This window comes from Oppia nitens, unplaced genomic scaffold (genome assembly GCF_028296485.1).
Source record: "Oppia nitens isolate AA-2021 unplaced genomic scaffold, nextdenovo-longstitch-racon4-pilon3 scaffold11_pilon_pilon_pilon, whole genome shotgun sequence".
In the NCBI taxonomy this organism is placed as follows: Eukaryota; Metazoa; Arthropoda; class Arachnida; order Sarcoptiformes; family Oppiidae; genus Oppia; species Oppia nitens.
The window spans coordinates 1,135,840-1,148,812 of NW_026533190.1; the positions used below are offsets into that span (position 1 = coordinate 1,135,840).

The following is a 12,973-nucleotide window of genomic DNA, read 5'->3' on the forward strand; positions in this document are numbered from 1 at the left end:
AATAAAATCAAAAAAAAAATTAAATTAGTTTGAATTGAATTGATTTTTTAGTATTAAAATTTTAAAAATAAGCAAATAATTGTCACTTTTTTTTATATTATATTTGTCTCCAAAGTTATGCTAAAAATATATAAATTTGTTTTTTTAATGACAACACACACCATATAATTGCCATAATTAAGACAAAAAATTTATTTTTTAGTTTTTTTTCACATTTTAATCGACACATTGAGATAAAAGTATATTTTATACAAAAAAAAACTGATGACTAGTAATGTCAGAGAAACCAAACAAAACTTTTAGTTTTTTTTTGTCAAATATATTATAATTATTATTAAACTCTTTATTAATTAATTTTGTTTTTTTTTAAATATTCATTATTATAATAATAATAATTATTATTATTAGTATAAAAACTTTTTTTTTTTATTATTATTATTATTAAAAAAAATCTCTCTATTAATTCGTAATTAGAGTTCATATATATATATATATTGAAAAAATAGTCACAAATTTTTGTCTATTAATATATTAATAATAATATTATTATTTTTCATAATTAATTAGTTAATTAATTATGATATCAGTTATAATAATAATTATAATAATAATCACATCACAAATCACTCGAAATGTTTTTATTTTTAATTAGTTTTTTTAAGTTTAATAGTTTGGGAGTGACCGCCGCCACCCCCACCCCCGCACCACCCGATTGATGGCCACACACATACACACTATCACTGGCGGCCATTAAGTGTCCACTGTTTGTGGTGTTGAGGACCACCACCAGTAGTACCAGTAGTAGTAGTACTCAGGGGTTCATCCGTCGGGTTGGTATCGTTACTACTGGTGCTGTGGCAACAACTACTGCCGTCCTCTATGCTGGACAGGGAACTGGATGTATTGCTCAGACCTAGTAGTGCTGTATCGTTGTTGTTGTTGTTGGTCGGGCTACTGATAAACTGGCGGTCAGTGATGGTCGGCGGCGCTGCGGCACTGGTAGACGATGGACAGCTACCGGTGCCAGTGGTATCCAATAAAAAGTCGGTAAACGTCGTATTGTTGGCGGCAAACGGTTTGGCCGTATTGTTGTTGTTGTTGTTCAACACTGTGGCCGCTATTGTCCGCAATAGGTTACGATCACTACCGCCACCGCCGCCGACGCTGTACTGTAGGTCACGAAATGCCGGTGCTTTTGAGGCGTTGCGCAATGTCGGCGCCCGACTGCCACCGCCACCACTACCAGTGGCCATACGATGGACGGGCGACTCGAATTCACGGTAAAACTTTTTGGTCCGATAGTCGGCCCGTTGTTTGGCGGCCATTGTTGTCGATGGGACTACTGCTGCGGCGGGACTGCTACCGATAACTGGACCAAAACAGTAGCACTGGTCGTCTATGCATTCGTAGATATGGTCGGGCAGTGGCGGTCTCATTGGCGGCACTATTGGCAACAGTTCATCGCCCAAATCGGACGGCGCTATTTGGTAGCCATGTTTGCCCGGATAGAGTATCTGTGCGCCACTGCCGCTGCCGCCCGAGCGCCGGGAGGTGTTGGATGACGAGCCGTACACTATATTGTTTTGTTGTTGGCGATGCTGAAGATGACCACCATTGACGGTGCCGTCATATATAGGCTGCTGACGGCTGTCCACTGGTGACGACTGATTGTGTAGTTGTTGTTGTTGTAGTAGACTTCGGCGGTTAAGTGATTTGGATGCGATAAACGGCGAGTATTTAGTATTATTATTATTAGTAGTAGATTGATATGATTGGCTATCTATGAGTTGGATGTCCGGCATTATAGATGGGAGACCTTGGGATTGATAGGTAATACTCATGAGCACCAGTATCTAATTGGGACAGTAGTATATATATATATATATATACATACCTTGTTTGATGAATCCGGAAGTGTTGTTGTTGTGGCTGTTGTTGTTGCGGCTGGTCTTTGACATTAGCAATGATATGCTGTTGGTGTTGTTGGTTGTGCTGCTGGTGTTGGTGCTGTTGTTGTTGGTGGCCTCCATAAGCTGTCGTATACCGGACCTGTTGTTGTTGGTTGTGGTGGTTGTGAGGATAGTCTGACTGTCCTCGTATTGCGGCGGCATTGGTACGGATGACTTCGTAGTCCAGTAATGATATGGCAACTGATATATTGATAGATAAATAATAATTATAATTATAATAAAAAACTTAATTAAATATTTCTTATTGTATTTATTATAATTAATTTAGTTATATATATATATATATTGTTGAAAAATATTGAATATAAAAATAATAAAAATAAATATTTTTTTCTATTTAATTTTGTTGCAATAATAATAAAAATATATCTTAATATTTTTTTGGCTATAAATTTTTTTTTATTAGCTCTACTATCAATATATATTGAAAACTTAGCTATAGTTATATATATATATATACTTTTTTTTTTATTTACCATATATTATATAATAGTTATGTAATATTTTATGATAGTTACGTAATATTATAGAATAGTTATATAATAGTTAGATAATAGTTATATAATAATTATATAATAGTTAAATAATAGTTAGATAATAGTTATAAAATAGTTATAAAATAACGTTAGTTAATATATATAAGATTATAGTAATAATAATAATTTTTAATATTTATATAATAATTATGTAATAATTATATAAATTATATAATAGTTATATAATAGTTATATAATTTTTAATATTTATATAATAATTTTTTAATAATTATGTAATAGTTATATAAATTATATAATAGTTATATAATAATTATATAAATAAATTTAAAAATCCCTATTACCGACCCCCTAGTGTATGATAAAAGTATAATGTAAAATATCAATGTTTAATGTGTGATATGTTTAAAAGTTTAATAACTTTATTAGTAATACATAATCAATAGGTGACATACTGTGACATAGGTACTGTATTGTTTGTACTTTACTTTACACTAATAGTTAATTGACTATAAGTTTAAATAAAGTTCATATCCTGTAATCAAAGGCATCATCTAAGGGTTCATTACATACATACACACACACACACACACACACACACACACACACACACACACACACACACACACACACACACACACATACATACATACATACATACATACATACATACATACATACATACATACATACATACATACATACATACATACATACATACATACATACATACATACATACATACATACATACATACATACATACATACATACACACATACATAAATACACACACACATACATACATACACACACACATACATACATACATACACACACATACATACATACATACATACACACACATACACACATACATACATACACACCCACGCACACACACACATACATATAGTAGACAATATATTTCAATATTACTAATACACATAACAGATACAGTATTATTGGCTATAATATACAACAGTAGGTTATTTAAGATAACAAATGTGTTTTATATATATATATCAATATTGTTTTTTTTCTAACTGTATGTACTGTATGTGACACATATTGAAAGTATTAATATTTTATTAAACTTTTTTTATTATTTCCAATACTGTATATATTGTGATATGATTTGTGTATATATATGTGTTAGTATAGTATTGAGTAGATTAACATAAATAAAGTTATAGACTGTTTGGTTTAATAATATCAATAGATATTTACTGTATTTTTTTGGCTATAAAAATGAAATATAATGGCAAATATAATGGCATTTTTGTGCTAATCCTAACGTTATTGTGTTTGTACTGTATATATAAAAGTAATATAGATTTCAATAGCGATTGAGATTTATATATATAATTTTTATTACATATATATATATATATTTTTTAAAGAGACAAATATCAAACACATGGGATGTGACATCAAAAATACACAGTTGTTTGTATAGATTGTATATTATATATATATATATATATATATATATATATTTATTTATATGGATTTATTTATATATATATAAAATATTAAAGTTATAAAAATGTCAAATATTTGATAAATAGTTCCCTATATAGTAATAGTTATAGTAGTACTGTAATAATAATAATCATAATAATCATAAAAAAGCTTATTATATAGTTTTACGGTATATTTCTATTTATATTAAATATATATATATATACGGTATAGTATTGTAATATTAAAAAATGTTTTATCACTTTTTTAATATATATATAGTATTTCAATACAAATATTTTACAGTTAAGATTCTGGGGATTAAAATCTCTACTATTGTTTAGTTGTAGGCAACGATACACACACACACACAAAAAAATGGTCGGATATTAATGGTTACTAACATTTAGATGGATAGGGAGGTTATGTGTGAGAAAGAGAGATAGAGAGAGAGAGAGAGGTTAGGGATGAAAATTAAGTGCTTCTCTATTGATAAGTACTTTATACATATATATATATACAAACATATATATAGGAGACAGACACTTGTGATCAGAGATAATAATAATAATAACAATAGGAAACTGTGACTATATTTAGTGTGTGTGTGTGTGTGAGTGTGTGGGGATCGGGCGGTTAGGTAGAGGGGAGATATGGTATTATTCAAAAACATAGTTAGGGAAGGGGATGGTAAATAATAGTTAATGCTAATGTGTTGCACAGTTAGTTTTTTTGGTGGATTCTCTCTCTCTCTCTCTCTCTTTCATGTATTTAAAAACTTAAATATATAGTCTTTTATATATAAACTTTATATATATATATGACAACCCAATAGACACAATAGTCATTATGAAATTTCAAATGTTTAAAAATGTCTCACTACTGTAGTTAAGTTATAGTTAAGTTGAATGAGATATACTGTATATATATATATACAGTATATATGGGAACGACATTTTCAAGTGTATGGGAAAGGGAGGAGAGGGGAGAGGATGGGGAAACGGTATGTGTTTTTGAGTTTGACACTGTTTTGGGAGATACTGACAGCTCGGGAGATATGCATTTTAATAGATAAGAAAATAAATAAAGAGAGAGAGAGAGAGAGAGAGAGAGAGGACTATTAGATAGTAAGTAAAGAGGGAACTGGTATTTAAACTATACATACATAAGCACCACGGAATCCATGCGGAAAAAGGATTAAATAGGGATAAGAAATATATGTATATATATATCAATGTTTAACAAACATAAATATATATATATATATATATATATATATATATATAAAGTAAAGAATATTCTGTACATTATATATATATATATATACAGTAAATACAGTATTATATATAACAATAACATCAACAAAAAAAATTCAGTGTATTTTATAGTGTTTTTGACACAACAACAACACAAAAAAAACTTTATACTGATATTATTGTTACTATATAATAATAATAACGTTTATACAAAACATTTATACAAAAATACGTGTACATTGTATTGTATTTTTTTATGTGTGTGTGTGTGTGTGTGTGTTATGTTAGAGATAAAAGTTGGGCTCAACTAAAAAAAACTAGTAGTAGTTGTTTAGACATAAAGATATAAAAAATAATATATATATATAATATAAATATATATTTATATTGTATAATAAAAAACTACTACTAGTTTTTTTTATCGCCATTTGGCGTAATGTTTACACACATACACACACACACACACACACACACACACACACACACACACACACACACACAGTGTGTAAATGTATTCAAACACTCACAAAAAATTTGCATCAAAATCACAGTTATTTTTTTTTTAAAAAAAATTGTTTGAAATAAAAAAGAAAATTGTATTTTATTTTATATTGTATTGTATTTGAATATCTCTCTCTCTCTCTCTCTCTCTCACTCACTCACTCACTCTCTATCACTCACTCACTCGCTATCTGTCTATCCATCACTCAATGACTTTGTTGTTGTTAAGGCATGAGTTGATTGTTATTTATTTTAGATTTCAAAATCACACAAAAAATCATTGTTGTCAGCAAAGTGTGTGTATATATTAAAAAATAAGATGAATTTTTGTTTGTTTTTTGTTTTGTTTGTTTGTTTGACGTCAAGTCAAACACACACATACACACACACACACACACACACACACACACACACACACAAACACATACAGTACATACACACACACACAAAAACATACAGTACATACACAAACATACATACACACACACACATACACACACACACACATACACACACACATACACACACACACACACACACACATTGAGGCAACAAAAAAAATACTTTCACTTATTATTACTATTATTTGATTAAATTGCAAAATAATTTTTTGAATGACTAAATAAAATAAAGTTGAGAAACAAATTGTTTTTTGTTTGTTTGTTTGTTTGAAACTTTCGTTACTGTTATAGTTTTAACTAATTATTATATAAAATATTTTTAATTAAATATAAAAAACAAAATATATTTTCTACAAAATATTAGTTACAATCTATAAAAACAAAATATTTCCACAAAAAAAACATTGTCTTTGTATTTAAATTAATGTATAATATTAATGGCTATATATATATACAGTAGGGGTAGGGAAATGTTGACAACAATTAAAATATTATAATATATTATATTATTTTTTTAAAAAAATAAAAACGACAAATAAATCCATTTTCTGTTTTTTATGTGTCTAAATGAATCACATAATAAATTAAAATTGGGTGAAAAATGGTGTTAAATATACCTATAGGGGTAAAARGGGGGCTCAGCTCAGCACAAGGATCCATGTGCTTGAAAATTTGTGGGGAAATGGTTGGTATTAATGAGTTAACTTTTTTTAAAAAAAAATTGCTATACATCCTATGTATAGTTAACCCTACACTCCCCTCCCTATCTATACCCATGGGGTTTCATAACGATATATATAGTATTCTCTCTCTCTCTCTCTCTCTCTCTCTCTCTCTCTCTCTAAATATACTTAAGTAGTTATGAAACACAATGATAAATATGTATAAATATATTTTGTAATTTATTTTTTTTAAATACTAAACAATACACTTAGACAGCCAATTGTAAAACTAAATATAAAAATAAATATACAGTAGTTTTTTTAGTTTAGTTTTTATTTTGTTGCATAAATTAGATGTCAAAAACAATATAAACTGTATGATATAATACTTTCATCTTGTCGTCCCCCTCTCCACCTCCCCCCCTTCCCCCACACACTCAATATCACAATCCCTAAGCAGCGCTCTGGTAGGGTTAGGGCACACATACAGTATATAGTATTATATTCAATGTGTGTGTATGTGTTAAACAAAGTGTAAACTTAAGAGAGAGAGAGAGAGAGAGAGAGAGAGAGAGAGAGAGAGAGAGAGAGAGAGAGAGAAACTAAATCATCTAAAACTTCAATTCAACGACAAAAAAATAACTAAAATAAAAAAATACGTGAAAAATTCAAGTGTTAATAACACACACACACACACACTGTGTGTGTGTGAACCATATGATGAAATTGAAATGCCATATATATACGGGTATATATATATCTAAGCTAACGGTGCAAATAATAATGTAATAGTTAGGCTAACGGTGCGAGTATTTTGTTTTTTGACAAACATATCATAGTATAGTATAGTATAGTATAAAATAGTTATGTTTGTAGAAAAAAATATATAAATATATTTAAATTTTCATTATCAAGCTTCAATTAACTTTAAAATTTTATTTTATTTTTTTTTTGTATTTTTTGCTGTTGGTAACCTAAAACTAACTTTATATTTTTTTAGATAGAGATAAAAAAAATACCAATACTTAATATATTTAAATTTTAAACATTTTTCTTTTAGTTTTGTTGAGCAAAAATATATATATATAGTACTATTAACTCATATATACTATACAACAATAAACTTGAAGAAAATATTTAAATATTTAAATCTATAAATAAATTTAAGTTAGTTATGCAACAATGTATATATATATATATAGATTAGTAATTTAATTATAAACTATATATATATATAATGTATATATATATTGATATATTGACAATTTTGCTTTAAATAATTATTTTTATCTAATTTAATGAGATTATATATATAAATAAAAAAAATGTGATACTATTTAGTTATCTTTTAGTATTTAGTAAAATTTTTTTTCTCTCTCTCTCTTTCTCTCTCTCTAGCTTTAAGTGTAGTTAAAAAATTGTCATAAAAATATATATATAATCTATTAAAAAATAAAAAATTTTAAACTTAAAATTGTGTGTGTATGTGTATATATATATCACTTAACTATGTATTTTACATTAAAAAATACATATCATAATAAATTACACACACAATAACTATTAGCTTAACTACCAGTGTTTTGCACTAAATAGTTGTATGTGTGTGTGTATGTATGTGTGTATGTGTGTATGTGTGTGTATGTGTGTGTATGTATGTGTGTATGTGTGTGTATGTGTGTGTATGTGTGTGTATGTGTGTGTATGTATGTGTGTATGTGTGTGTATGTGTGTATGTGTGTGTGTGTGTGTGTGTGTATGTAATGTTATGTTATGTTTTTTATTGAGGTTATACCCCATACACTACTAATGGACTGGTGGATCAAATCGCACATTAGTTTTAAGTTTTTTTTATAAAAAATATATATATTATATATAATATTTTTTGCTATAAAAATATAAGGGAACGACAACAACAACAAAAAAAAATTCATGTATAATAACATTAAAAATAAATTTTTCAAAATTTTAATATTATTAGTAGTATTACTATAATAGTCTTTAAAACATGAGATGAGATTTCATTAAAAAAAATTTTTTTTCTCATTATATCTATTAGTTGGGAGTCTTTTCTATATAAAAAAAATCAATTTATTTTTTGTTGTTTAACACAAAAAAATTTTTTGATAACTAAAAAATATATAATTTTTTTTCATAAATACACACAAAATATTCCGTATTATATATATATAATGTAAAATATTTTTATATAAATTTTTGTTTATACAAAAAAATTTGTAGTTATTTTTAAGTGTGTTTGTACTTTATGTTTATAATACTACTAATAATTTGGTTTTTTTTTTAAATCAATGGTTAAAGTATTTTTTAAAAAAAATAATAAAAAAGGGTGAAAATTGTTTTATATATATATATAGATATTTTTTTTATCATAAATTGTATGCAATTGTTTGCAATTGTTTGGAAATTAGGGGTTAAAAATATATATCAATAATAATAATAATAATATCTTTAAAGATAATAAATACTTATATAAGTTATATATAATGTATTCAAACATTATTCATATTAGTATTGAATGTAATATTTTTTGTTTGAAAAATTTGCAATTTTTTTGTTAGTCATGTATTATAATAAATGAGTGTATATTTGGAAAAAATAAAGTTTTTTTTTGAGTAATAGTGAAAAAATCAAAATGTTTTCAATATATATCTATTAATAATAATCAGATAATATATATATAATAAATATATAGAAAGATACCAAACACCACACCCACCCACCCGCCCACCCAACCAACCAAACAAACACCATTGAAAACCATAGTTTATTAGTAAAAGTTAGTTAAAATAAAGTGAAACATTATATATATATATGCAAATAAATTGTGATTAAAAAATACATGCAATAAGATATATATATATATATATATATATATATATAGATTAATGCAATGATAGCATACAAAAAAAGTTAAGATATATTTTAGATATTAAACAAACAAACAAACAAAAAGTATTGAATAATAATTAGCACAAAATATATATATAAATTAAAACAAAAATCGATATATGTTTCCTTATATGTAATATATTGTATAATACTATATATATTATAGTATAAGTGAAAAACAAAATCAATGCTTAAGTCATGCAAAAACACACACACCATTCACTTAATGGCAATAAGCGGGTGAGTGTGTGTGTGTGTGAGTGTTAGTGAGTGAGTGAGAAACTAGAAGTAATAGCATATAGTATAGCATATATATAATAAAGGGAATGGTATGTGATTTTAAGTACCGGAGCTCTCGTAAGGAATTGCTAGGAATTCTCTCTCTCTCTCTCTCTCTCTCTCTCTCTCTCTCTCTCTCTCTCTCTCTCTCTCTCTCTCTCTCTCTCTCTCTCTCATTCACTCACTCACTGTTTCCTAACTACAGAAGCTATTTGGATAGACATTCCTTCAATAAGCAAAAAACTAATATATATTATATAACTTTATTTGTGAATTACACGTTCAATACACACACACACACACACACACACACTCACACACACACACACACACACACACACACACACACACACACATTACAAGTGCAAGTGTTTGTGATTAGTTAGTGAAACTGGCAGTGAAAATGCATTAATAAATATATATATCATATATATTCTGTATATAAGTAATACATTGTATTAATATATATATATAATATTATTTGATAAGTGATATATATATTTATATATTAAGTGCAAACAAACAACAAAAAATATAATATAACTATAAGTTGTATAAATTGTATTTTTCATAAGCAATAATAATAATATTTTAATCATAAAAATATTATCAAAATAAACATAAGCATAGCATAGGCATCAATAGCATAGGCATTAATTACATAAGCAAATAAAAACAATAACAAAAATAGGTGTTTTCATAGGTATAGTGTTTGTTTGTTTGATGAGTGCAATACCTGGTGGGGGTGTTTGATAGGTTAGATGCGAGGACAAGGAGTTTGTTTGATTAGTATGAGGTGTACCCACACTGAGCTGCTGTAAGGATCCGCTGTGTATGGCATTCAGTCCCTGTCCACCGCCACCAACACCACCGGTGCCGACATCCAGGTGCGGGTGTAGCTGATAGTGACTTTTGTGATGATGATGATGACCACTGGCCCTGATCATCGGCGATGGCGGTGCACCGATTACGCCCCCGTTAGCACCTATTGTAAACATATGACCGCCACCACCGCCGCCACCTGCTTGATGGCCAGTATGCAGACCAATACCATTGCCACCGCCATTGGTGCCGTCGGGTGGCGGCTGTTTTGGTCCACCCCTTATACATTTGGGCAGCCAATCGGGTGCGCCGGACATGGATTTTTGTAGGCTGTCCCGCATTTTTCTATTCCTGTAATTAAGTAAAAATAAAAATAAAATTTATTATTAAATTAATAATTTTTTCTGTGTGTTTTCAAATGATTTATATGTATATTAAAAAAATTAATTATTATTAATAAATATTTAGCATATATTATATATATATTATATATATAAATGTTTTTTATTTTATTTTTTAAAAATATATATCAATTTTCAAACACAGTATAAGAATATTCTGTGGTTTTTATTTTGCATATCATTTATATATATATATATATATAATATTCAATTATTTAGATATAAATGCAAATGTTTTTCACTTATATATATATAAATTGATAGTCGAGTAACAACAAAAAAAGTTTGAAATCAAGAAAAATTATTATTATTATTATTATTATTATATATTTTTTTGCCTAACATTTGTTGTAAAATATATATATTTTTTGGTTATATTTTTTGTGTGTTTGTGTTAATGACTTTCTCTTTGAGGGCAAAAAAATATAAATCTAAACAAAAATAAATCTATTTTTCAATTCAATTGCCTTTTCATCATAACTACTATACAGTAGTAGTAGTAATAGTAATGTTATAACACTTATAATAGAAAATAACCCAAAAAAWTACATTTAAAAGAAATGTATTTAAATATATATTGTRTACAAATAGCAAAACAGCAAAAAAATCAATGTTTAAAATGCATTGAATATATATAAGGTTTAAATATATAGACATATATATTAATATATAAATTTGTAAAATAGTAGTATAAATAAAAATTTATGAAAAACATAATTCAATTTTTTTTWAARTTTATATAYATATATATTTGTATGGTTTTTGTATATTTAAAAACTAAATTTCTAAGATATTGTATATAAACAATAATTTCAATGCATTTAAATTTGTTGMCAATTTAATAATAAACCAAAAAATACATTTTTTATCAAATTTATATAAATTATATATATATATAAATAATTTAAATTTATATATATATATTAATATTAAAGGTATATATAWATAACTATTTTTATAAAACATAGATATATGTGTATATATATAGTATATATATATATATATATAAATAATAGTTGAATATTGAAATAAAATTTTGAATTTTCAAAACAATTTTGATGATGAAAAATAGTTTATTAATTTTTTCAAAAAAATATATATATAGTTATATATAATATAAAGTAAAATTTATAAACAATTTTTTTGATGATAAATTACTTTTATATATATATATATATATATTGTATATAAAAAACACACCAAAAATATTTTTTTTGTATTATTATTATTATTTTKTGTGATTTATTCACTACTTTATACATTCATACAGTCACTCAATAGTTATTTATTGAAATACACTGTTGAGGAAAAAATAGTTGAAAAATAATWTAWAAACTCGAAAAAAAAAAAATATTATAAAATGATAAATAATATGCAAAATATAAAATACTATAAAATTTATTTTTWCTGATCATTTAGTCTATAATATTTTACTACACTATATATATATATATATATATATGACATCTCAAACAATTCACATATCATTATATTTTTTATAATAATAATAWTACAGTATATATATGTATATATATATATATAACATACCAGTGCTCTCAAATTCAGTCACACTATTATTATAATATAATATAATAGTCTAGACTATTATTATTTAGTTTTTTTATATATACAGTATATATTTCAGTGATTTTTAAACACAATTTATTTTATATTTCACTCTCTCTCTCTCTCTCTCTCTCTCTCATGTAATCTCTAATAGATATAAATTGTATTATAATATATTAATAATAATTTTTATATTCATATATATATATATATATATATATATATATATCAAAACACAATTCACTAAA

General features: G+C 26.1%; 1 protein-coding gene across 1 annotated transcript in view; it reads right to left on the reverse strand.

Annotated features, from left to right (window-relative positions):
- Positions 1-629: 629 nt before the first annotated feature.
- Positions 630-12,973, reverse strand: part of LOC128951920 (probable serine/threonine-protein kinase DDB_G0272282) — a 28,257-nt gene continuing 15,913 nt past the window's right edge. Inside the window, exons 3-5 of the mRNA XM_054297230.1 lie at positions 10,743-11,109; positions 1,895-2,150; positions 630-1,816 (exon numbers count right to left, since the gene is read on the reverse strand). Coding sequence (XP_054153205.1) covers positions 738-1,816; positions 1,895-2,150; positions 10,743-11,109 — 1,702 coding nt within the window. The 3' untranslated portion in view covers positions 630-737. The remainder of the gene's footprint in view (positions 1,817-1,894; positions 2,151-10,742; positions 11,110-12,973) is intronic.